This window comes from Cibotium barometz, chromosome 29 (assembly GCF_041138505.1).
Source record: "Cibotium barometz isolate CiBa-2024 chromosome 29, ASM4113850v1, whole genome shotgun sequence".
Lineage (NCBI taxonomy): Eukaryota > Viridiplantae > Streptophyta > Polypodiopsida > Cyatheales > Cibotiaceae > Cibotium > Cibotium barometz.
In genome coordinates, this window is record NC_141074.1 from 36,910,161 (window position 1) to 36,937,205 (window position 27,045).

Consider the following 27,045-nt stretch of genomic DNA (forward strand, 5'->3'; position numbering starts at 1 on the left):
TTGTCGCATGTATTTCGCTACATGCAATGCAAGCTTAGGAACTGTCTACTGTAGCATGTGCCTTGACGTCCAGTTAGTGTTACCTTCAAAGAATCGCACAACACAACAAGGTCCATTGAAACAGTGAGACCTTGTTTTGTAAACATCTGAGCAATCAACGTTCCGTATAATTACACATTTAAAATAGTTTCGGGGTACCCTAAACCATGCATCGCTTCAGAAAGGTATTGCACTTAAATATTCAGGGAGGACACGCACATAATACATGAAGAAACACTCTACAAGAAGAATGTAAAAAGGGTAAGACAGGAACAGGCAGAGGTGTGTTACATACACCAACTAGCAGACTTTCTAAGAATTGTCCAAAGGCTCCCTCACTTAAGAGGCGTTGAGTAGGACCTAGTTTTTCTTGCTCATAAAAATTGTAACATCCTTTTCAGGCACCCCAAAATGGTGCCAAATGATAGAAGTGGGTGCTTACCCCATCATTTCCCCAGGTTTTGAACAGTACACTTAATGTCAAGCAAAAACCTTCTGCTATCTGATAACATTTCTGCCAAAATTCTCTTGTTTTGTTGTGAGCTGTCAATGTCCGGTGAATCATGCACTGCTTGTGAGAAGCTGTCCTTCAGCCCGTGCAAGTAATGCTGAGAGTTCTTCATCTGCTCCTCGAGCTCTCTTACCTCAGACTCAGCTTTTGAGCGCATTGAAGTTAAATTTTCAAATTCTGCCCTTGCCTCTGCTTCAGTCTCTAGCAAGACCTGTTTTTCCTTCTTAATTTCCTCCAGTTCAGCCTTTGCTTCCTGTAGGCTAGGAGTTGCTGCCTCCCACTCTACCTGAGCACAAAGAAGGGCTGTTTCCTTTTTGTCAATTTGCCCTTTCAGATGTTCTATGTCGACCTTGATCCTCTTCAACTTCTCGTGTTCATCCGCAATTACAGACAACAAAGTGGCTTTCTCTTCTTCCCCCCTCAGCAATTGCAACATGGAGAAAGCATTTTGGGTTTTCTGACCACTAGTGGACTCTGCACCATCTAGTCTCCACTGTTCTGCTGTCTGAACCTTCTCTTTCAAAGCTGCTTCCTCCAACAGCATAATCTCTTCATGTTTGAGAAGCTGATCAAGGCAACTTTTGAGATTCTCCTCTTCAGCCTGCAACTCAGAGATCTCCATCTCTTTCTCAGCCAAGACACCAGAAAGCATCTGTACACGATCCCGCATTCTTTCTTCTCGAGAAAACCAATCATGTTTGGATAAAGAAAACCCACCAAGAACCTTTCTCAGGGCATTCGCTTTGTTTTCTTCTTGTTTTAGCTTAAGCTGAGCTAAGTTATGGCTTTCCTCTACAAGCTTCAAATCCCTCTCTACTCTCAAAATTTCAAAAAAAGTGTCGTTGAGACTTTCCTTCTCTCCCTTACATTGAGTCCTCATGCAAATGACAGTTCCGTCAACCACAGAAGAAAGGTCTGAGAGTTTGGCCTCCACTAAATCTAGCTTTGATTGAAATGCCACGAGACTATCATTCCATATTTTCTCTCTTGAGTTGCAGAGATTCAGAGCAGTATCAAGCTTTTCCTGCAACATCCTTCTGTCTTCCATCCATGTGCCTTTCTCTACACTAGACAAAAGGCACACATCATCCCTGGCCTGCTCCTCCTCTCTCAATCTCAATTTTGTCTGCTCCAGATCTTCATGCAATTTTTGATTTTCCAGGCTATTTTCATCAATGATAGAGAGCAATGCAGATACCTCCATGCATACCTTCTCTATCAATGTCACCAAGCTCTCCTTATCCTGTCCAAGCTCCCCTGCCGATGCATTCATACCGTCTAGTGTTATCTTAAGACCCTCAATTTTCCGTTCAACATTCTGTATCAATTCACTAACTCTTTCATCCATTCTCAACAACACTGCACAATGATCCTCAAGGAGCACCCTTACCGAAGAGTCCATATCCAGGCTTCTGATGAAACTCTTATCTAGCACTTGGTTTTGAACAAGTTCTTCTCCTTTCTGTTGCATACTCACATTCTCCAATGTTGCTTGTGCCACCTCCAGGGCAAACCTTAATTCACTTAACTCGATCTCCTTCTCTTCTTTAGCAGTGTGCAGCTTTCTACTCAGTTCTTCTGTGTTTGCACTCTTTTCTGATAGAGCAGACTGATACATTGCTGACAACCTTGCATTCTCTGCCCGTAGTTCCTTTAAACCTTTCTGTAGCCCTTCAACATCTATCATGTCCTCATGCTCATTTCTTCCTGTGTTTTGAATATTAAGCACTTCTACTTCCTGCTCCTGCGTTTTGTAATTCATCGCCTGTTGAATATTAAGCACTTCTACTTCCTGCTCCTGCGTTTTGTAATTCAACGCCTGTTGAATATTATGCAATCCTCCTTCCTGCTCCTGTAGGTTTTGGTATTTCAATGCCTGGTGTGCCTCCTGCAGAGCAGACCTAAGTTCATGTTTCTCGTCATTTTCTACAGCTTTCCAATCCCTGTCAAGTTCTTTCAAGATTGCCTCATTCTGCACTCTTTCTTGCTCCAGCCTCATCGTCTCTAATGCTTCTTGTGCAGCGTGCAAAGAAATCCTTAATTCCTGCTTCTCCTCCTCGGTCTTTTCCTTTATTGACTGCCAATCTTTACTGAATTTCTCTAATGACACCTCTCTTTCTGAAACAGCAGATCTGTACCTGCCCAATAACCGTGCATTCTCTTCATGCGCTTCTTCCAAACTTTTTTGAAAGCATGCAACATCTGAGGAGTTATCTAAGGAGAGAACATTCTCATTTTTTACATTTGCCAGATCAACTAGATCTTCTCCTGTTTGATGAAGCTTCACACTCTCTGACACAGCTTGTGCAGCCTGCAACGCACACCGTAACTCAATGATCTCTGCATCCTCCTTTTCTTTTGCTATTTGTCGATCCCTTTTGAAATCCTTAATTATCTCATCCTTTTCAGCTAGAGCACATTGATACATGTCACAAAGCCTAGCATTTTCCTCCTGGAGCTCTTTCAACCCTTTCTGAAGGCCTTCTATCTCTCCAGTCAATAAAGAAACCCGCTCCCGAGCCTCCATCTCACCTTTTGTTGCTGCAACTACAGCTTCTCGCATGGCTATAAGCTCTGCTTGCATAGAGGCAACAGCTCCAACAGTCTCTATCTGCTTCTCCAGTTTGAAACTGTCAACCTGCAAACAAACTTCATTGACTCAACGTTGTAGAGAGATGAACACGCTTGGCAATAATCAGGCATGATCACACACACACGCACACATGCAGGCAATGCATCGATGTGTTCAATAATTAAGTAGACCACCTCCTTTTCGATTGACTTATCCTCGCCATGTGAAGCACTCTGCTGCGAGTCCTGGACCAGTGAAACGTAAAAGCCTCTCAATCTTTTCAACATTCTAAAAGCTCTAAAACTGCACTTAAATGATTGAAATGCAGAAAAAAAATGTTGGTCTTTACCTGACCCCTTCCTGCATCAATAGGATCCTGCTCATGCATAAGCTTCCAGTCTAATGCTTCTAGAAGCTATCAAGACACCCCAAAAAAAATATTAGCTCTCTCTCTCTCTCTCTCTCTCTCTCTCTCTCTCTCTCTCTCTCTCTCTCTCTCTCTCTCTCTCTCTCTCTCTCTCTCTCTCTCTCTCTCTCTCTCTCTCTCTCTCTCTCTCTCTCTCTCTCTCTCTCTCTGCACGTGCACGTGCGCGTGCGCGTGCGCGTGCGCAAAGGAGATCTTGGTAAAACAAAGATCTTGATTTTCAGTACAGGTTATGGGGGACTGCAAAATGATACCTTTGTGTTCCTTTGTGTTCGAGGATGACATTATTGAGATAGTGGAAGCTTAAATTTATATGGGGGTTGTGTTTACAAGTACAAAAATCTCCATGAAACCAGCAGCGGCAGCAGCCTACTTAGCTAGAAGAATTCACAGCTAGGGAGAAAAAGCTTTCAGTCACACTTTCAGCGAGTGAAAACGAAATGTCTTCTCTTTGACTCACTAACAGGACCTGTAGCAATGAGGCATCTTTTTGGGCAGTAGGCCTCACACCTTCGGAATGTAAGAAGAGAGACTGGAAGCATGATGCTCCCTTGACTCATACGCAGTAAATCTCTATCCGCTACCACATGATTCTAGTCTGCAGCCTGCCCCTTTCACAGAAATATATATCAAGGATCCAGCCTACGAAAACACACCCCAGAGGACAGACAACCGCTACATGGCATGCTTTCACATTATCTATGCACCTGGCCTGGATAAAAAATTGTTGGTATGCTATTGTCATGTTGCGGATGACTTCACAAGGGCTCTCTCTCAATGCACTGCCACCACAACAGTATAATGGAGTGAAGCATAAACCACTTCCACTTGAACTGGATAGAGTTATTAGATATGGTATCTGGCACATGTATATCCACAAGACATGGATTGAGCTGGAAAAGCTCCCATCTAGAATGGCCACGTACCTTAACCACTTCCTCACAGTGACTAAGGATGCTTTATTCAGATGCCAGATTACTTGGAAGTACAAGTGCATGCACAGAGAATCTAAGTGGGGCAGCATAGGGTCTCATCACTCAGGCTCCACACTCAGACAAAAAATAAAGGCAGAGGTGATGTGGGAGAACTGCAAGCTACAGATATGTCTAGTGTGTGACATTGACGAAACAGAGACCGAGCGGCACACGCCAACCTGCAATATCCAGCATACTAGGAGATTTGAGGGAGATTCAATTGCTTGTTCTGAGAGCGATTAGAATTTTAGTCCTCTTTCGCAAATCATTATTGAGTATAAGAATCAAAGATGTGTGACCCTATACTTTCATGGAATACAAAGACTAGAGACAAACTCGTGAGACATTCTAGGAGATGAGGATCATACTCATATTTCTAGAGGTGCAGGTCAGGGCAGAACAAGAGAGGGGCAGAGTTAGAGACACACATGAAGAGAACAAGAACACTAAAGTGACCACAGCTGTAGGGCACCTTCATTTTGACATCGAGATGGTTTGCTTCCTCTAGGCACCCATATGTGATCGGCACACAAGCACCTGGGAAACCTACGACGCACCAGAGGAGGTCGAACATCCCAATCAGAGTCAGATATGCCCACCAGCACTAAGGACCCTGTTTCATCATTGGGTTATCTGAAGGAGATTGTAAAACAACTATCTAACCATACCAGTCTCTGCCGGATGATAGACTCCCTCATCTCAGATGAAACTAGCAATTCTACTCTTTCCTTTTGTTTTTTTATGCTTAGGATTTTGGTGATGCCTTATTCGTCTTCTATCAAGCACGTGGGACCAAAGACCAAGCAGAGATCAAACATCCCAATCAAAGTCAGACATGCCCACCAGCACTAAGGACCCTGTTTGATACCATTGGGTCTCTAACGGAGATTGTAAAACAACTATCTAACCCTACCAGTGTCTCTGCTGGATGATAGACTCCCTCGTCTCAGATGAGGCTACTCTTTCCTTTTGTTTTTTGATGTTTAGGATTTTGGAGATGCCTTATGCACCTTCTATCAAGATTAGTACTATTAGTCACCATGTATTAGTCTTGGTCACATGGGCAAACTACGCCCCCAGCAATCACACCATAGGCAGATCATGCTCTCATGAGGCCAGCGCCCCATTACACCTTGGGTGCCATCATTACAGCGACTCAATATAAAGGACATCCTCCAGTGGCATAAGACCACATGATGTGGACTGGATGTAGATGGTAAATATTATGTATATGATGATGAAACATAACTTCCCCATCAGGATGGTGATGCATGACCACTCTACCACTGAAGTATAAATTATATTGTTTTATTGCACAACAGCTTCATATTCTCGGTTGTATTTTGGCTCAAGTTCGGCAAAACTCACATATGCTCCATCATGCATGCTTGCTTGCTAAGGATGCATTCTTATTTGATCTTACATGTATAACTTTGAAGATGAAGTAGAAATTAAAAGAGCAGACCTGTATTCTCTGGTTGCAACTTGGGTCAAGTTTTGGCAAAACTCACATATGCTCCATCATTCATGCTTGCTTGCTAAGAATGCATTCTTATTTGACCTTTCATGTACAACTTTGAAGATAGAGTAGAAATTCAAAGAGCAGACCTGGTCTCGCAGTATTGATATCTCCTCAGCCATCATGTCACGCTCACCAGCCTCGTAAAAATCTTGAAATCTGAGTAGTGCATGAGCTGTCAAATGTTACACCCGCTCTCTCTCTCTCTCTCTCTCTCTCTCTCTCTCTCTCTCATACAGAGATTGGGACAAAACCTGAGTTCTACACAGCATTTTTTAAGACTCACTGGGGATGGATTGTTTGAGATCCCGAGGTACATTCAGATCCACGTGTCACATGCATAGAGATCCACATGTCACATGCTATGCCCATCGCGATTAGTCAACTCAAAGTATCCTCCCACCACCTTCGAGTAAAGACTTGGAACCACCAGAGGAGCGGGATATGCAGAGTATGCACCATAGGGGAGATAGAGGACATGGCCCACTAATTGTTCAAATACCCAGAGGGAGATTTAACTGCCTCTCTTGGGAGGGGTTCGGGCCACTAGCACGGGTGATGCAGTATGAAAACCATGGATGTCTCAGGATGTACCTGAACCCACTTGAAGAGAAACATTCATGGATAAAGAAGTCAGTCAGAGCCTTAGTGCTTGCATTGCATAAGCATTATTTAACCCCCATTGAATCCACTCGACAACAAATCCATTCAGTCGACCAACATTAAAACATTATACACATCATATATTGCATATTTAATAAGTCGTGTAGCATAAGGAAGCCAGCTGACCAGCTCCTATGATTAATCTTAATCATTCATCATTTATTCAAGTATTCAGCAATCAATCCATCAAGCGACCATCTCCCAAGGCTGAAGCACATACATATCTGCTCCTCTCTTGCAAAACCGCAGCTTCATTCCAGGATGCATCATATTCAGCCTTCATCGCTTGCATATTCACAAACTAGAACAGTCTCCAATCAGCCTTTCTTTCAACACTGTTTGCAGCCTTCCTACAACCCCTTGGAAGAGTGCATTAGCATCGAGATCGGTCATCATTGGTGCTTCTACAACAGTGTGCAGTCTTGCAGTCAACCCTACTCTTGGTCTTCTAAAGGTCTTGTGTTTGGCTCATCAAACCGCATACATATATGCTCCTCTCTTGCAAAAACGCAGCTTCAATCTAACATGCATCATATTCAGCCTTCATCGCTTGCATATTCACAACCTAGAACAGTCTTCAATTACCCTTTCTCTCAACCACAATTTGAAGCCTTCCTACAGCCCCTTGAAAGAGTTCATTGGCATTGAGATTGGTCATCATTGGTGCTTCTACAGCAATGTGCGGTCAGCCCCCCTACTCTTGGTTTTCTGAAGGTCTTGCGTTTGGCTCATCTACAATCTCAAAGTCAATCCTACAATCATTCTCTTCAAAGAAATAAAGCAAATACTCCTACCAATAGGAGGGGGCCCTTCAGTGGGTAATTGGAACCCAGTACTGTGTACAGATATCTCTCTATCTCTTTCTCTCTCTCTCTCTATCTCTTAAGGTTTGAAGTGATAAACTGGATTGCTAAAAAGACTCACAAAGCTCAAGATACAAAAGGCGTTGTGAGACTTTGTGTGACAGAATCCTTTCATCTACGCATAATTCCGTTGCATGTTACATTACACATGTCTCTTCCATAGGGTACTTTGCATGTATAAATGGCAAGGACTCATCTTGCCTCTCATCCATGGTTTCTATAGAGATACTATGAGCTGTAAATATAGGTTTCAGTGGGAGAGGTGGGCAGGGAGAAGAAGAATGCACAAAACTACTTGTGTTCGTGTTCTTGCACTTGCACGGACTATTTGGGTAGCAACCCCATCACGGTTAAGACAAGGTGGCTTCACAAGAGTGAGACCACCCACCTCATTTTCCATCACATCACCCCATTTGATGAAAATGCAGAGGCAAGTTGTAACATACCCATCTTCACTAATAAAGAAATGTCCATGTAATAGATAAATTTATGAGTTTTTATGGTATAAAAATCAATGATTTTATTATTTGAGTCATTTCTACTTAGAATCTTCAAATTTTGAGCCCAAATTTGGAATCCACGCGCGATTTTACCCTAATATAGGATTTTACAGCATCCAAAACGGACACCGAATCAAAGCTTATACGCAAATTTCAATCATTTTTAGTTAAAAAGCGACGATCTTTAAACCTTAATAAATGCACGACCGGGCGTCCGATTGACGAATGGTCTAAATCCCAATGACCAAGAAAACCTCCTGGACTAAAAAAACACCCCTCAAGACGGTCCAACACGCAAATCGAGGCCGGTGTCCCAAATTTGGAAACCTCGCCTCAAAATTAGGACCGTACACACTTACCAAGGTGCCTGTACGATGGCCGAACAAGAACCAAAGGACGGCTGTCCACTGTGTGGTCCACACGTACCGCTATGTGGACACCCATGCTGCCCCAAACCAGATAAGGTACATGCGTACCACTCTTTTCCCTGTTAACCGACACCGTACCTTTCCCCTAGACCCATGCAAGCCACTGATCTACAACCTTTGCTGGTACACCGTCCTTTCGTCCTTGCTTTGTGCAGCGCCCGTACCCATACCCCACAGTTACATAAACCCCCGGGGTGCTCCATGGGCAACATGCATTTTTGCGTAGCCTATGCTCTGCTGTGCCGCCGTCCGTACCGTCATCCGTCCCTATGCAGTGTACTTACTGTAGTACAGCCGCCCCTTGCAGCCACCCCCTCATTTGTCCCTTTTCAGATAAGGCAATTTTCCTCTATGCCCCTCTTGCTAGGAAGTAGTGTCCTTACTCTCCCCCCCCCCCAACCCCCCTCCCCCCAAGGTGGAAAGGTACGTAGTGTACAGCACGCTATCAGTACGTACAGAACATACTTCTGTACGGAACAAATTTTAAGGTACGTAAACAGTACGTACCATTTGTAAACAGTCCTAGAAACCTGAATATTTTGTAGACATAGCAACCAAAATACTTAAAATAAAGACTGAACCTCATTACTTAAAGTTTAAATCAATTATCAGTTACCAAGCCCATTACACAATATCTCATGATACATGTCAACAGTCATAGTGATATAAGCAAGAACCATGAAAGTCATAGATGATAAAAGAGAGTACAAATATCATGTCTACAGCACATGTCCTGGTCCACAAGTGCAAAAAGCAAAACAATGAAACACTACAGTTGTCTAGACGCAAGAGTCTCAAATCTCATCATCAGATGAAGATGATGAGTCTTCTGAAGAGAGCATGCCTCCATCATTGACACCATTGCCCTCTTCATCGAACTCTGGCTCAGCAGCAACAAGCTCCAGTGCATCCTCGTCATGTGCCTCGGGAATTTGAGTGTGAATGAGTTCGACAGCCTCATTTGCACGCCTCTGCTGGGTGCGACGAACTGAAAGCTTTCCCCTGCGAATGCTCTCTCGTCTCGCAGAGCCTGGATCTGGAGTTGCTTGGCGTAGAGGAATGCTGAGAGATCGTGCACGTGAGCGGGTCACACAACGATCCACGCTCTCAAGCTCTCTATGTAAAGCTCATCTTGCTCATCTCTAATCTGCCGATCCACAAGCTCCGGGCTGGGTTCATCTACCAATTTGAGTAGTGTTGGATCAACCTGTTTAAACATGCCACAACTTGCATATTGGATATTCATTGAACTAGAAAAAAAAATCTACTTCTAACTTCTTCTTGAGTCCAAATTCCAATTTATACCTACTTTGGTGACCCCAAAGCATGGTAGCTTCGCACGAGCCTCATGTTAGCTCTGCAGTACACCAACTTCTCTAATTGAGAAGTACTAAGGCAATTCCGAATCTTGGTGTGTATAAGGGAGTATGAGCTCCAGTTCCGCTCACATGCTCCAGCTGAGCAATCCTGTGCAAAAATGAGTGCAATGCGAGCAAATTTGTAAATCTTTTAATGCTAAAACATCAAGCTTCACTTCCGAAGACTATACTTTAGAGATTAATTACAAGTTACCTGAGATAGAACACGAAGAGCAAAGCGTGAAAGGTTTGGAAGACCAACCCTTCCATAAGAGTGCCACCAAGTCAAAGGGAATTTCATGGCTTCCTTCCTCAATGACACAGGTCTCGCAAATGAAGCACCAATACCACTCATGTAAGTGGTGAACGCTCTATCGATCTGAAGTTGCTCCTCCCCTGAGAACATCCTTCCAACATACTCTGACTGCTTCATGCTCAAAGCAATATTATTCCATAGCTCTGGCGACCTGTAGAGAGGATGGAGCATGGCAACCATAGCATGGATGGGACGGCTCATGAATGTCCACCGTTTGTCTACAATGTCCAAGATCTCACCTCGACTGAAAATGAGAGATTGAAAATACATGTCTTAGGTTATAGTGCTAAGTGTACACATGTCAATCCTGACATGTCATGAGAATCGAGAATCGAGAAGTCGTAAAAATCAAAGAAAGAGGAAGAAATCAGAACTATTGCTTACCGTTGAGCAGTCATCATGGAGCACTGAGCAACATGGTCTTTCATTTGCATAAACACACGAAAGACCAACCCAAAAGTTGAGCCCTCCATGTCTGTAAGTCGGAGAAGGACATACACGGGCTTAAGTGCAACTAAAAGGCTATGAACTTGCTGCCAAAAATCATCATCCAGGATCCGCCTCTGCAAGTATTTTGTACGCTCATCCTCTGAATGATGCATCTGTCGCCACCTTGGATCCACAACTGTTGATGATAGTGAATCTCTTATCTTGTAGAGCCTATCCAAGACCAAGAATATGTAGGCAAACCTGGTCTTGGAGGGTCTCACCATATCCAAAGGGCTATGGCTCCGAAAGATGGCAAGAGCCTGATGCTTCTTGCGGAAGAAGGTGGTGATCTTTACGGCATCTGCAACAATGGACTGCACCCAAACAAGCTTCCCAATGTCTTCCATAAGTAAATCAAGACAATGGGCAGCACATGGAGTCCACACTATATGTGGAAACTCTGCCTCGACCATTTGACCCATTGCCTTGCAGTTAGAGGTGTTGTCGGTCACCACCTGCACAACATTGTCCTCCCCAACCTCAAGGATAGCCTGTCGAATGTGGCCATAAATGAACTCCCCTGCGATCTTGTCTCCTGCTCTCCCTGCATCCACGGCACGCAAGAAATAGGTGCCCAAGCAAGATGACACAAGGATATTGATTATGTGCCTCTTGCGAATGTCTGCCCACCCATCTGAAATAATAGTGCATCCAAACTCCTGCCAACTGCTTTCACAGGAGTGAGCGCCTTGTCTATCAAGGCCTTCTGCTCATCCAACATGGATGTACGCATCTTCGTATACTCAAGACCTATCCACGTCTCAGTAGGCCCTACCTACGCAATTGCTTTCACCATTCTTTTCCATTGGTCTGTCCTTAACACATTGAAGGATATATTGCACTCAATAAGAGTACGACAAATCTCCATTTCTGCCACCCTTTGCCGCTCCTTTACCCAAGCTTGTGATGAGATACAAGAACGCAGAGTGGATTGCTTTGATGCCTCCCCTGTATCTCTCGCATCTTGTGGCAGGTCCTTATCATCGGCAATACGTGCCCTCTTCCTGCCTGTGGTGGATTGGGCTGAAGGCAAAAGACTTTCACCCTCATCTAGTGTACCTGAACTTGTAACATCTCCAATAAAAGCATCATGGAGAGCATCTTGCGTACTTTCACCACCTCTAACACTGCTTGCACCACCCATTGCAGGACAATTCTCCACAATCAATTGGTCCCTCACAGCTTGTGGTATTTTATCACATGGACCACATTGATTGGTGCACCCGATACCTGTCATGTGCTTGATGACGCGAGTTATGGTGCTAGTTGCATGCCCATAGCCGAGTACCTGACCCTTGAGGACATTGGTGTGGATTGCCCAGCTCGAGTTAGTCTTGCGTGGCATGATGAAGTCTGGGCGAGAGAGAGAGCAAAGAAATTTGCTCTGCAAAGTTTTGCAAGTACACACAGGACACACGATTTTGCAAGTACACACAAAATGCCCAAATTTTGGTCGCTTATCTACAATCGCATGATCGCCACACACGCGCCTCGCCACACGCCACACATTTTTTTTAAATGATTCCGTACGGATCCATACAATACGGTACCATACCGTACCGTACGGTTGTACCGTGCTGTACGGATACGTACGTGCGTACGACAGCAACCTTGCCCTCCCCACCCCGGGCGGCGCGGGTGTGAAGAGACTTACAGCAGCCCTCAGTCCTTCTCCCCTTTTGCAAAACAATTTTGTGTTAAGGACATCTCACAATCCCCCCCCATTTGCGTGGACTTTCGTAAGAGGTTTTAACCTTTAGAGAGGGTTCGTGCACTGTGGTCTTTTGCTCATACGGTGAGCAAACGATCTCAGAATTGAGATCCGATTGAAGCGTTTCGACCGCAACAGCGAGCCTACAAGACGACATCCAAAATGGTCCCTTCCCGGAAACGTCAGAATATTGCCTCGGGAGGAGCGCGCAACAACGAGATTAGGAAAGATGCTCCCGATGCGGCTCCAACCCTCCCTTTACAAGCTCCTCAAGGAAATGGTGGCCAGGTTAGCTTGGTTATCTTTTAAAGAAGAGTTTTTTTTTTTATTAGTGTTCATAAATGTGTATCTTTTCCTTTTAAAATAATGACATAAAATTGTATGAAGTTACGAATTGTGTGATGTTGTATGTTGTATGTTGTATGTTGTATTCAATAAATTGCATTGAAATTGTTATCTTTAAAGAGTGCAAGTTTTTCTTGGCTTCGACGCTAACTCCGTTTCGTACTTGTGTAGCCGGGCGGCGTCGTTAGCAAAGCCCGAGAATGGCCCAAGGTATCCCTCATACCATTGGGAGAATAAGCTTCGCCGATTGAGGCGAGAGATTATCATGCTGCCTAGTTCTGAGGACCCACGCTAGTGCCGTGAATAAGCCCACCCTAGTGTGCACGCATCCCTCTGAGGAGCGGAAGGATCGAGCGATGAAGCCTGAGAGGACGACAGGCCGGCTTGAGTTCTCGCCAGCGGCCGACGATGAGGTGTATGGTCCCGTAGGATTTTGCCCAGCATGTAGAGGCTGAAAGGCCGAATTCTAGATCATCGACAGTATAAAGGAAAAGAATAAGAGAGCCGGTTTGGCTTGTATGAAATTGATTCATGTATAAACTTTTTTATAAATCTTGTCTTTGGCATTATTATACTGTGGAAAAAAGGCTGTTTTAACAAACCTTATGAAAAGGACCTTAATTAAGGAATATGTTTATTTATGTCAAACAGTGTGGTAGGATTAATTAGAAAACAAATTGACGCATGAGTAGAGTGTAAAGTGGGAGGATGGAATGCCCCGACGGTACCATCCTACGGACGGATGGACCCGATTAGTCGGATAGCTTTCCAACAAATTAAGTGAAAGCCCTACGCTAGATAAAAAGGTTCTTGGGCAACTCTATTCTAGAAGACTAGGCCAGCGGCTGTGCCTTGTATGGATGAGGAAAAAGGTGTTGCCTCTAGAAATCAAGTCTAGTAGTTGCCCAATTTATGATCAATTACCCTATGGGTGATTTAATTTTTAGAAGATCACGCTCCCCCTGCGGGATAGGACTAGGTCTTACCTATGAATCGTATCCTTAAATCTCTACATGGTCAAAGTGTCGATAAATAGAAAATTTTCTCCAAGTTAAGACTTAGTGGACTATCTTAAGTGTTTCCTCTATTTTAGAAGGAGAGAACCTTACACAAGTTTATGAGCCTTATCATTCATTTCCTTAGTCAAACCTAAATATGTGTTAAACTCTTGATCAACTTGAGTTTAAGATACAACTCTTTTACCTTTGTCCGTTGTACATTTGGGTCATCCTTGAGTTGCTTGATGATGGGTTCTTTCTCTACACCACTTCGAGAGTCTCTCCATCTCTTGCTCCTTACACACCATAGCTTATTGAGAGTCCACCTCCAATTGGACAGCCAACTGTGCTTTGTGGGAAGCAATCACTTAAGATGGTGACTGGTGTGCGACTCCTGGAGAGACACTCACAAGTGAAGTATAGCTACTTTGCACAAGAGAGGACTTCTTCGGCTAGCCGCAACTCTTACGCCAATGTAATGTGGCAAATTAGGAGCCCTAATCTTGCGAGTAAAGAACTATTAAAGAGAATAATGCCAAACAACACTTAACCAAATTCACACAATACAAATGAGAACAATAAACCACACTAGCATTGGAACTGTTCGAACCCCCTAAAAATTTCTTTATTCCAATAGAGTACCTTTGAGTGCAAGATAGTGAGTGCCAAGCACCAAATTTTCAAATACAATACAAAACCAAGAAAACAACAAGTTCTCTAAACTAAGGCAAAGAGCAAGGGAAGAAAAACACCACCCAAGACACTAAAGCAAGCGGACACACCACCACCCAATCCCAAAGCAAGGGGAGTTTCCAACTTCACACCAAGCCTAAGTGAATCGCACAAGCAGGGCCCAATCTCACGTAGACTACACCTAAGTGGATCTCACAAGTGGAACCCAGTCTCACGTAGACTACTACATGGCTTGGCATGAATCTTGCACGCCAAACCCAATCTCACATAGACTACTACATGGATCTAAGCCAAGCCCAATCCCAAAGCAAGGGGAGTTTCCAACTTCACACCAAGCCTAAGTGAATCGCACAAGCAGGGCCCAATCTCACGTAGACTACACCTAAGTGGATCTCACAAGTGGAACCCAGTCTCGCGTAGACTACTACATGGCTTGGCATGAATCTTGCACGCCAAACCCAATCTCACATAGACTACTACATGGATCTTGGAAGCCAAGCCCAGTCTCACACAAGGCAAGGATGCACCCAAGGACAACGATCCTAGTCTTCAATCACCTCCAAGTACCAACAACAACAAACAAGTACATCTTCATAGCCAACCAAGTGCACGAGGACTCTCTCGAATGAAGAAGTAAACAACACGAGCATCTAGAACTGCCTGTATAAAAAAGAATTAGGCTATACAAACACCAGATCAAATCGTACAAGTGTTGGATTGGGCAGTATCAAGAGCAATCAACCAATGTCCATACAAGTGTTGGGCAACATCAAGAGAAATCGACCAATGTCCGGTACACGTAGGTCGTACAGAAGCGAACAACAAGGTCTCATCATACACAACATGTGCAAAGGATGTGTGTATCTGATCGAGATACACACACATCCTCTGCACAAGAATTCTCTCTAATGAAGAAGTAGGCAATGGAAGCATCTAGAACCGCCTCTATAAAAAAGAACAGGTTGTACAATCACTAGATCCAATTGTACAAATGTTCGTACAAGTGTTGGGCAACATTAGGAGCAATCGACCAATGTCCGTAAAACAACGGTATACACAAGTCATACACAAGCGAACAATCAAGTGTCATCGTGCACAGCATGTGCAAAGGATGTGTGTGTATCTGATGGAGATAGGAGCCTAGAGCAAGAGGGGCTTGGAGAGGGCGGTAGGCGGCGGCGAGACTTTTGCCAAGTGTGTGGGCGCACTATTCTAAGGCCCATGTGGGGTGCCCAAGCATATTTCAAGCAAGTGTGGCATAATGGTCAGGCAGCACGGAAGGTCGTACAGCAAGTGCCAAGGATGTGTGTTCAGTTGGTAGAGATGGGCACCTAGATGAAGAGAGGCTTGGAGAGGATGGTGGCCATGCAAGGAAACTTTTGCCAAGTGTGGTAGGTCACCATGACGTAGATACTTGCTTAAAATATATAGCTAGGCAACCTACATATGCCATAGAAGAGGGCACCTAGCATTTAGAGGGTGCCAATCTTTAGCATTTAGAAGGTGCCAATCTTGTTATATTATTCACTCACTTATTAATGAGAGTGAACACATAACGTTGAGAATTTGTCTTAGCTCCAAAACTTCTCTTTTGGGCTGAATTCTAGCACCACTAAATTCTAACACCACTTTGGACCCCTACAAAATGCCAACCACTAGTCAACAAATAGGGGCGCACACACAGTCTTGTAGCCAATAGTTCTAGGCGTCCTCAACACCACAAGCCTGACCCAAAACAGCACAAGCAACACACAAAAACAAGGCATATTACTAGCAAATCATTTAACCGGAAAATACATCATGAGCTATGCATATGCATATGTAATTTGGAAATCTACCATTCACATACCTTGTACTTGACCACATGGTCATCCAGTCTCATTGTACGAGGTTGTCAGGACCAAATAAGACAATTTTCCTCTCGTACGAGCTTCATGTGCACCAACTACTACCATTTCAATATAGTTTGGATGCATCCCTACTACCCTAACCCATCAGGATTTCAACAAGCTCATCCAACTCCAACCTACTTCACCTCACTTGCGCACTTATAGTACATTATAAGTGCATGGCTTGTATTGTACCGCCATAGTTATCTCCAAAGGATGCACCCCTACTACCCCTAAACCATCAGGATTTCAACAAGCTCATCCGGTTCGGACCTACTTCACCTCACCTACGCACTTATAGTACATGGCTTGTATTGTACCGCCATAGTTATCCCCAAAGATGTAGTTCCATCAAGACCACTTGTTGCGTGTGAAAGGATGGCTTCATTCAAGAGCCTAGCTATCTCCATGTACATCTGTTACTTGCCATGCAAATCGCAATCAGGAAGATTCAAGTGTCATCACACCTAGCATTTTTTTGGGCAAAATTCAAAAAATTTGGCTATCAAAAAATTGTGACAATGTGAAGGAAATATTTCCAACAACTTTGGCTAAGAATCCTACCTGAAAGAGTGCACAAAGCAGAAGCAAGATGAGCATTAGTGTATGCTGATCTGAGAGTGAGTTATGAACCACACCTCCAACAAAACAATGAATGAAAAGGGGAGAGGCCAACACACCTATATATAGGTCATATGGGGCTGGCCGATTGGAACAAGACAATCTAGCCAACTGGACATGAAGAGTTCGCCAACTAGAAATGCATAACCGACCTAGGAAAAATACCAAGAAAATGGGGAAAAATAAGGAGAAAATAAGGGTGACCACAGCCCACAACCAAGGGGCCCATAAAAGGCATCAAATATGGGCACGATACATGGGCAGACTATGGGGATGAATATGCTAACACTACCCTTGAGTAGCTCACCTCAAAAGGAATCTCTCTCTCTCTCTCTCTCTCTCTCTCTCTCTCTCTCTCTCTCTCTCTCTCTCTCTCTCTTACTTGCCATGCAGGTCACAATGCGCGAAATTCAGAAAATTTGGCTATCAAAAAATTATGACAATGTGAAGGGAATATTTCCAACAACTTTGGCTAAGATTCCTACCCTTGTGTAGCTCGCCTCTAAAGGAATCAATGTCTCTCTCTCTCTCTCTCTCTCTCTCTCTCTCTCTCTCTCTCTCTCTAGCAGCACCTACCCGAGGACCACCGCAGAGAGCTTTCACTGATTTCTTCCAGACCCGAGGACCACCGCAGAGAGCTTTCACTGATTTCTTCCAGACCCGAGGACCAGCACAGAGAGCTTTCACTGATTTCTTCCAGACCCGAGCTCCAAGGGCAGACCCACCCACCCTACCAAGCTGATGTAGGAAGCCCAACCCAAAGGAGTGACACTAGGCTACACACCCCATACAAATTCATGTATTTTCATTGAGATAAAGTAGTTGAGTATTTATGTACTCATCAAGCATGATTATGCCAATGAATACCCACCCACACAAAAGACAAGATCCAACACCCTCCAACCCATTCAACATACATTTACGAACACCCTGACAAAAGCTACTAATTCTTGTGTCAGCAGAAGTTACAGTGCAAACCTGCGCAAGTCCTCCAGTAGACGAATGTTCTCCATGGCAAAACGAGTGACCTCAGGATTACGCTCAAGCCGAGTTCTTAAGATCTGCACTTCTTCTAGCAGAGAGTTTTTCTCATCCAGCAAATAGGAATCTGTGGGTATTAAGCCTTTCAAAGCGGATTCTAAACGTTTGATTTTATCCTCTCGGAAACGCAGCATCATCTTGCCACATTGACTGTCCTCTTCCCGCTGCTTCACCTGCACAACCAACATCATATCCAAGTAAATTTTACTTGTAAATTTTTCCATAAATATGTAAGAGACCAAAGATCGATGGATGGAGATGTACAGAAAGATGTAAGATCAACTCTATGCTGGTCTACCACCAGCTGTACCTTTTGGACCAGGCACAAGAACCAACTTCGAAGGCTGAAGCATGGCCTCCTAAAGCACCTTGAACGTCCACCATTTTGAAGAGGTTACATAAAGGGGCTCCTTTGTCTAAAACTTTATGTTCTCTACAAAGCTGAGCTGCTTTGAAGAGATTAAATAATGGGGGCTGCTATGTCTCAAACTTATAAACATGTGCTCTACGAACCTGAGCCAAACACTCAAACTGACAAGTTCGAATTGGATGGCAGTGTGACCAATCCACAATACTTGAATCTTAACAAGATCCATGGCATTTAGCATTGGTTTATACCTTTAGATGAGAAACCTTACAAAAAATGTAGTCTTCTTGATGTTAGTCGTGACCTCGGCACCAAAAACTATCCCAGACAGTAAATGCAGAGGGAGACCTTACTCTAAAGAATATTATTATATTCGAAGCAATATCTGATAGGTTCAGGGCCTGAATCATTTTATATCTGTGCACCCTAGAAAGCCGGTTGCCAATACTTGAATCTTAACAAGATCCATTGCATTTAGCATTGGTTTATACCTTTAGATGAGAAACCTTACAAAAAAATGTAGTCTTCTTGACTAGTCGTGACCTCGGCACCAAAAACTATCCCAGACAGTAAATGCAGAGGGAGACCTTACTCTAAAGAATATTATTATATTCGAAGCAATATCTGATAGGTTCAGGGCCTGAACCATTTTATATCTGTGCACCCTAGAAAGCCGGTTGCCAAAGGGTGACAGGGACCGCAAGCCACCCAAGGTGATTAAGATGTGACATCAAAGGTCCCTATTAAAAGCATGTGGCATGTCCATCATCGGCCAGATGAGAGTCCATTCACACTTATGCAACTCAAACCCTCCTTCCCCACTATCCCGAAATTTTATTTATATAATTTTGAAGCAATTACATCAGTATTTCCAGGAGAAGGAGCATCTGCCATTGTTGCAACTACCAAAGCTTACCCAAACATGAACCTGACGTGTTGATACTTACCAAGCGCTTGAAGTGCTCTATCTCAGCATGGAGCTGTCTAATTCGTGCCTCTCCAGCCTGTTCTCTTCGGAGTGATCCTAGCAATGCCATCTCTAATCCATTTTTCTGCACATGTCAATAGAAAAAACTTGATAAGCACTAGTTTTTTGTGCTTACCCGTTAACCACTACTTGGAGGATTAAGTTCCAGCCAAATTCTCATACCTTCTTACTACTAAAGGATGGGATACCAAATGCTTGAAATGAGTCCCAAGCTTCCAAGGAGTATGCTGAATGACCTATGCTGCCAATATTGGACAGCTCTAGACAAGTGCCATCAGTACCCATCATGCTTTCAGGGAGAAGCTCAACACCTCCACTGGCCCCCATGCTTTGAAGTCGTAATCGGTTGACTTCTTGCTGTCCACACCACATTCAACCAAAAAAAAAAACTTAAAATCAAATATCCTCAAACCAACCTAAGACATCTTTGATAACCTAGAAATATCCCGGATGGATTAAATAAGGGACCTTCAGTTGTTGGATTTGCAGACGCAATGCCATCACATCCCCTGAGGCATTCTCATTGACAATGGCCTGCAAATAGATTTTTACTATGGTTAGACATGCACTGACTGTGACCAGTTGTCAAGGAGCGTACTTCATGGAAAAGCATATAAACAAGATAGGAAGGTCCCAAGCTAACCCTCACATTGTTGCGAATGAATTTGGCCCTTTGAGCAAACTTCAATGTACTCAAAGTCTCCAAGGCACAGCTACATCAATCACCAAGGCACTGTTATCTCTCTCTCTCTCTCTCTCTCTCTCTCTCTCTCTCTCTCTCTCTCTCTCTCTCTTAAAGAACTCACCAATTAGAGGGACTGATATTCGCAATAATCGTGGTTTTGGAGTTTCCACCCAGTGAATCCTTGGAGCAAAAGCAAGTATCAGGATAAGAACTTAAAAGAATAAATACATCTCCATGGAATAAGAGGCACCAAAGGCTTTTTACTTAGCAGTTGGGTTGAGCAATTTACATGAAGGAGAAAAGTAAGCTTCGAATCACGATAGGGTACGTGCCGCTGTTTACCGTTAGCAATATCAACCAGACTCATAATAACAAGTCTGCAGAGCAGCAAAAATTGAAGGTCAATGTGCCAGAAAAGAGAGAAATTCGCTGCCACTATCCTTTATTATATCGAAGAGATCAACTCAATAAAAGAAACAAATCAATAGTTTACCCCAGTGTTGACAGGGATTTATTAATGTTTGCAGCCTCCTTGAGCCTTTCACCCTCAGCACCTGAACTTTTCTGCCTGTAAACAAATCAACACAGTTAAAGACTTACTGATGCTTGTATAAATAGAGAGAAAGGCTGCTGTCTGCTATGAACAAGGACAATGGGTTCTCTGCATAGCACTAGACCTCTCAGATCCTGCCAGATCAACAAGATTGAGTCTTCCATAGCGGCTATTTGTCACAGACTGACTTGTCCACTGCATTCACCAGTTCAAGTCAGCTTTCTTTACATATTAACATTACTCAAATTTCAAAAAAGCAAGCATACAAATCTTCTTAAAACAGGCTACATGAGATAAGACCCTCGTTACACCTTGCTTTCAATGACACAGGTAAACACACTGTGCGACCGACTGCTTTCTCTATTCATGTTTGTTGCTGCAACTTTCCTGTTTGCAGCTCCCTTTACGCAACAAAGAAAATCACAAGCAACATGAAGTGAGAAGCCTCTATAAGAAGTAAAAAGTTAGTTCTTGTTCTTGTAAGATGTAGCATACCTGAAGAAGCAATTTGATCACATCCTGGACGTTCTTCACCTCGACTTCAGAAAGATTCTCCACGTAAACACCTTTCCTTGCATCTTCTCTCATCTTCTCATCACAAATGAAGAACGCTTATGGATTAGAAGGTTCATGCTGCAACAATCCTGCAAAGTACCTCAAAAGGCCTTAAAATACAGGATTCCTTAAGCAAGGCAAAGACAGGTGGAGCTTTATTTTACCTGAAGATTTGCAGTTGCTGGTTCAAGAAGGTCCAAAATCTGTTCATTGTAGATCTCTAAAAATGAGCACTTGCATGCAAACTTGAGTCGTTCATCCATGCGTGCTTCTTCTTCCTAGCATCAACCATTGTACTTATGTGTAAGCTTAGCTTACTTGATAAACTTGTCCATTTAAAGACCAGTTGTGGTTATAAACTCACCTGGTCAATCCTAGCAAACAAGTACTCAAAGACGCGGGGTGTCATACCCCGGTTATTGCTAGGTCGGTGATCTGCACCTTCAAGGTCCCCGAGCATAGTGAATGTCTTCCCACTGCCTGTCTGCCACAACAAAACACAAACCCCATAAATAAAATCAAAACCAAGCTTAAACCTTGGCAAGTCAAACAATAATAAATTAACTCTGTATTGATTATTGATGTTCTCAAGTCAAAAAATTGCATTTTCTTTTACATGCCTGTAATCTGACAACAGCCATACAGCAAACACATAAAACAAGATTCCTTCCCCTTGGTAAAATGTAAATTTGAATCTATTATCAGCACCAACGGATACCAACCTGACCATAAGCAAACATGCAGCTGTTGTATCCCACCAGGCAGTTATCAACCATAGGAAGACCAGCAACTTTGAATATTTTTTCCTGAAGAAACAAGCAGGCAATGCTGAAAAAAGGCAATGCAGTCTTGAGTTCGTGATCTATAATATATACAATGCTATAGTAAAGGATCATTTGGCATGGTGTGTTAGAAAGATCTTAAGTCATGGGTGAAGTCCACAGGTCAAGTGAGTGCATGTACGAAAGTGATTGCCTGGGTCTGCCCCTTTATCAAATGTGAGGTTATTGTGGCACGTAAAACTGAAGTGCAGTTGTGCGTGTGTGCATACCATAATCTATATATATTGATTTTAGAACCAATATACAACAACTTGGCAATGCGAACAAAGCATAGCATTATCTATATATTGATTCTAGAACCAATATACAAGAGCATGCAACTGAAGGAGCCCTCTGATCAAGAGCTTATAGAATTTTGAGTGTCATACTCCACAGCCACCACCACTACAGCGACAGCTAATTGAAGGAGGATTTTCCTATCCCTCTGGCACTAATACTGCCATTAAGAAACCAGTCAAATTTTGAAATTGCTCCATTGTTCAAGACAGCAAGACGGAGTGGTTTGACAGCTACAAGTCAGTCAAAGCAGGGCACAGTGACGTCACACATCCATTGTAACTCTTGTAACAATGAGGTTGCATACACAATGTTTCTTCTTTGAAACCCTCTAGAGGGTTACTCACTAAGAAAGTCATTGTGAGTACCTTTTTTCTTGTATCACATGCCAATATCATGATTTATCGGGCAACACAAATGCCATGGGGATACATTAATCGTCTGTTGCTTTTTGTGTGCAAAGATCGTCTTAATATGGCTATGCACAGCATTGTAGGCAAGAACTCGAGCCAAGGTAGTAGGTGAAAAAGTGATGGGCTGAGAAAATATGAAGCCTTATTATGAAGTTAACAGTTTCTAAACGGGCTGCCCCTTGTAAGTTAAAACTCTTAACCAATCTTGTAATCCCAAAACCACCATAGTGGTGGACAACAATAATCTGCAAGAAGCCTTAAGGGACACATAAGAAAGTATACTCAAAAGAAATGCCACGCTTATTAAGAATATTCTGCCTCTATCCAAGTAACTTGCAAGGACAAAAAAAGCATCCTACTTTTAAAATTCCTTCTCTCCACACTAACGTGGTGCCTAAGGCTATATGGTGGATTCCATGCCCTATCGGATATCTACATTAGGACTTTGGTGAGAGGAAATGGACTGACGTAACTAACCCCGTGACGTTACTACCCCATGAGGAGCATACCTTTCTTCAACTACACTGCACGTAGCACCACATTGCTCATACTCGGACAGACCCAGAGAGTTCCCTCTTAAGCCTCACTAGGAGGTGTATGACATCACACACCCCATTCAGAGGAGATTATGGAAGAGACTCTAGCACTCATACAGGAGGAGCCGGTATCCTATTTCTTCAGGTTGTTGCGTCACGGTGGGTTTCCCACCGGAGATCTATTTTTCACGTGGACCCCTCTTTTCCTAGATGCCTAGTTTCATCCGAGACAATGTATCATTGCTTATGGGGCTACAGAGGAGCACAAAGCATCTGAGTATCTATAGCCCAGCTCTTGGGCACGTAGAGGAGTGAAACTCTTTATATTACCTGGGAGATTATTGCTAGTATCACAACGTGGCATATCTAGAAGACCAGATGCTCAGAGGCCTTCTAGGGTTTATGACACCCACTATATTTGTTGTATATGGAATGACAATGTTCACTTTTTTGGCCACCTGGGCCCGCATACAGGGATCTTCTAGAGGTGCACAAACAAAACACATCACATTTATGAGCGAGTGGAACCATGGTATTTTCTTCCCCTCCACTTCTACGGGGATTTTATGGCAGCATAGTGCCGCCGGTTGGTTGAGATCTCCCTACCTTTTGGTTTGAAATCTTTCTTTGTATGATTTCATTTTACTTAATAGTAGTCTCTTTTCTCAAAAAACAAAAAACAAAAAAGAAGGGCTGGTACTTGTGGAGATGAAATGGTCACATGAAATCAATTCATGTAAATTCTAGGATAATCTAGTATTGGTAAATTTAGAATGGCCAACAAGGTAATAGAGAGGAGGGTTATCAATAAAGCAGATCATCACAATGATCTTCTTGGAGATGGCTGTATAAACTTTAAAGTCACTTAGAAATCTTTTTTGATATGCGAAGACTTGAAAAGCTGACCAAGAAAGTAGTACCGCTGGCAGTTATGACAGCATACGTAAAGTGCAAGCCTTAAGCATCACAAATGAGTTGGGGTGGTCAAGCACAAATGAGCATTGATCTTAAAAGACCAGGCAACTCAAAGGGGGCCAAACAGAAATGTCTTTAATGAGGAAGCAACACCTGAAGACGGGTGCATTGGGAAGACAAGGGTGTGCCTCTGGTTAAATTTTGGTGTGGTTGCCATAATGGCAACACCCATTGGGGCCCATCAAAAAACCACAGTAGCATTGACCAATATTGACCAAGAGAGATCCGGAAGCACTTAAATTTATGGTTCTACTGGCGCAAGGGATGTATACATTGGTAACAAAAGCGTGCCGTATCCACTAGTAGACTGCTTTTGTGTGCAGTTGTATACAATAACATACATTTGTATGCAAGAGATGAAATTCGAACCCTACACCCCAGTTTTGAGAAGCGTACATACCGCTGGGCTATACGCTTGGCCTTCGGTTGTAAAAGGGGCAGCCGGCATTGAGCAGTCGAGAGCAGAGAGTACATGTTGATGTCTTGCATATAAATTGATAAAGCAAAAACCTTTGCATTTGCCCTTTGTGGCCCTTTTATCTCGTAATCATAAGCTACCCCTATTTCAAGGACTCTAGAGCCAGCATTGACCAGTCAAGAGCACCCTTAAAAATAACAAAGCTACGATGGTGTAGTATCCGAAGGTTCTTGATCTAGAGGGTGCATAACTGAGAAGGATTGAGGTCATGAGCTAGAGAGTGCATGTTTGTGTCTTGCATATGAATTGACAAAGCAAAGTGGTGGAGTTATGATTTACCTACTTTAGATATCTCCAAAAAAAAAACCATAGTATTTTCACTTCATGGCCCTCTTATCTCATAATCATAAGCTAACTATTTCAAGGACTCTAGAGCCTAAATGCATTCTCCTTGGTACAGTCCTCACAAGACACCAACACGGTGGCTTGCACCTACTACATTGACTACACCTCTCAGGGTTTTCACAAAAGCCACCATGCATGCTCATTTTTAGACGTGAAGAGGACAACGCACTATCACCCACAAGCCTGCAGCATTGTGCAGGTATGCCGCCACTAGTATTTTTAAATCTCCAGGCCGTCAACTTCAACATCCCGAGATGCTACAACATTCCTATTGAGTCATCAGCACTCAAGAGTAAGTGAAATGTGGTCAAGGCACATCCACAGTGAAATGATCAAGGACAACAAAATGCCTTCGCTAAAAATACCTGTGTGATTGTTTCACATGCCACAAGGTCAAAAGTGAAGCGTGATTCTGGGTGTCCTGTCCAGGTGATTGCATGAGCGCTATCTTGTCGTATACAACGGCCTTGGCCCTGAGTTGCAAGCTCCGAGCTGCTGATTGGACGGAGGCGTATAACAACCTGCAACAAAGGAGCAACAAAGAGACTAAACCTTCAGGATGAAAAATGGTTGACGCAAAAGAGATGCAAATCTGTTTTAAAATAGAAGGGAAAGCTCAGCATGCCTGCACATTGTGGTCCTTCCAAAAGTTTGGATCTTCCTCGATTTCAAAATGGGGCTGGGAACAGGAATTCAAAGATGCAGCAGGCCCTGCAGGCAGTACTGCTGTGCAAGATCCAGGTTGGGAAATACTTCCGGCACCAGACCCTGCAGATTGGCTGTATTTTAATGATCGAGCCACAGGAGTATCGGCAACTGTTACAGGATCAGAATCATTACTGGACGCATGTGGAGTAGCATATAGGCTTTTCTGTTCCGAGCTAGGGTTTCTGGGAAGTGTATCCTGCAAGCTAGCAGAAGAAGCGGAAGACCTTAAAGAGGTAGAAGTGCTTTCTGCATCAACAGCACTGGTAGACCTCAGCTTGCTATCCTTAGACCCGAGCTTCATTTTGAGATTCAACTGCAGAGAAGATAGAGGCTTCTCAGGGGAGACGGTAGCAAAATTTTCCTGAGATTCAAAGAAGGGGGGGTCTGGCAGAGGAGTGGAAGACAGCCATTTCACTACACTGCGGGGTGTAGTGAGGAGGTCATTCTTGCCGTCGCTTGCAAAACTGTTCCATGCGACCTCTTGCAGAGGAAAGAGGGGAGGGCGGCAGGGCTCTTTACCTGCCATATCTGCACTATCACTGCTGTTAACCGTTGGTTTTGGTGAGCCACGAGAAAAGATCCGAAGCGGCATCCCTGCCTTTCCTCCCTCTAAACAGAAACCTTTTCCCTATGATGAAAGCCTTAAAATATCTGCCTTATCTCTGCACAGAAAACATCTCCCTGTAATGAAGCCCTGAAATTCTTAGCCTTTGTTCTGCACAGAGAAGATTTCCCTGGGATGAAACCCTAAAATGATCACCCTTTGCTCTGAATGAAGAAGAAACCTTCGGATGAAAACCTAGATTTCAGTTTCGGCTTCGAATATGCCCTAGAACGCGCCTTTGCTCACTCTGCACAGAAAAGATTTCTTCAAAACAGACTGCTCCAGCTTTGAGCTGCTCCGATCTGAACTGCTTGTTTCATCTACCTTAGAATGAAACACTGGAACGCTGCCTTTGCTTTGTCTGAACAAAAAATGGAGGTTCAATAAGCCCTAGCACGAAACCCTAGTTTGCTTCATGGAATGAAAAAATCTGTTCTAATTTACTCTGCAAGTTTGCCCTAAAAAAAACCGATGATTAAGGCTCTGGAAATCTCGTCTTTCATCGAAAAACCCTTCAATCGGTGGTGTAGCGTTGTTGAGAGACATCTCCGTCTCTCGCTCTTTCTGTCTCAGAGAGAACACACACACACATACACGCGCGCGCGAGGGTTTTGATTGCCTTACTTACCTAAGCGTTTCTTCCGCTTCGACCCGCAGCTGTGTGCCCTCACTCTGGATTAACTGCTATTAAGAGATTAAGAGATAATCGACCATTTGGGTTCCCGCGCGCTCACACACAAGGCTCGAGTTTGAATGCACGTTGATT

The 27,045-nt window shown here is 43.5% G+C and overlaps 1 protein-coding gene and 1 pseudogene across 1 annotated transcript; both read right to left on the bottom strand.

Moving 5' to 3' along the window:
• Positions 1-215: 215 nt before the first annotated feature.
• On the bottom strand, positions 216-27,045 carry LOC147622115 (uncharacterized). The gene is made up of 21 exons (XM_086823214.1): positions 26,908-27,045; positions 25,593-26,640; positions 25,333-25,488; positions 21,825-21,908; positions 21,467-21,586; positions 21,267-21,380; positions 21,043-21,135; positions 20,859-20,948; positions 20,672-20,742; positions 20,488-20,562; positions 20,284-20,371; positions 20,116-20,174; positions 19,959-20,022; positions 19,778-19,843; positions 19,472-19,666; positions 19,269-19,373; positions 17,892-18,127; positions 6,129-6,198; positions 3,472-3,537; positions 3,317-3,367; positions 216-3,188 (listed from the first exon to the last, which is right to left on the bottom strand). The coding sequence occupies exons 2-21, from the start codon at positions 26,265-26,267 to the stop codon at positions 486-488; spliced, it is 5,181 nt and encodes a 1,726-aa protein (XP_086679340.1). The 5' UTR covers positions 26,268-26,640; positions 26,908-27,045; the 3' UTR covers positions 216-485.
• Positions 9,288-9,843, bottom strand: LOC147622116 (uncharacterized; annotated as a pseudogene).

Excerpts from the sequence above, each read along its gene's own strand:
- LOC147622115 (XM_086823214.1), bottom strand. The coding sequence starts at position 26,267 with ATGCCGCTTCGGATCTTTTCTCGTGGCTCACCAAAACCAACGGTTAAC. Across the intron at positions 25,489-25,592 it reads GGAAGGACCACAATGTGCAG|GTTGTTATACGCCTCCGTCC; the intron begins GCATGCTGAGCT and ends CCTTTGTTGCAG. Across the intron at positions 20,175-20,283 it reads AGCTTACTTTTCTCCTTCAT|GATTCACTGGGTGGAAACTC; the intron begins GTAAATTGCTCA and ends TTTTGCTCCAAG.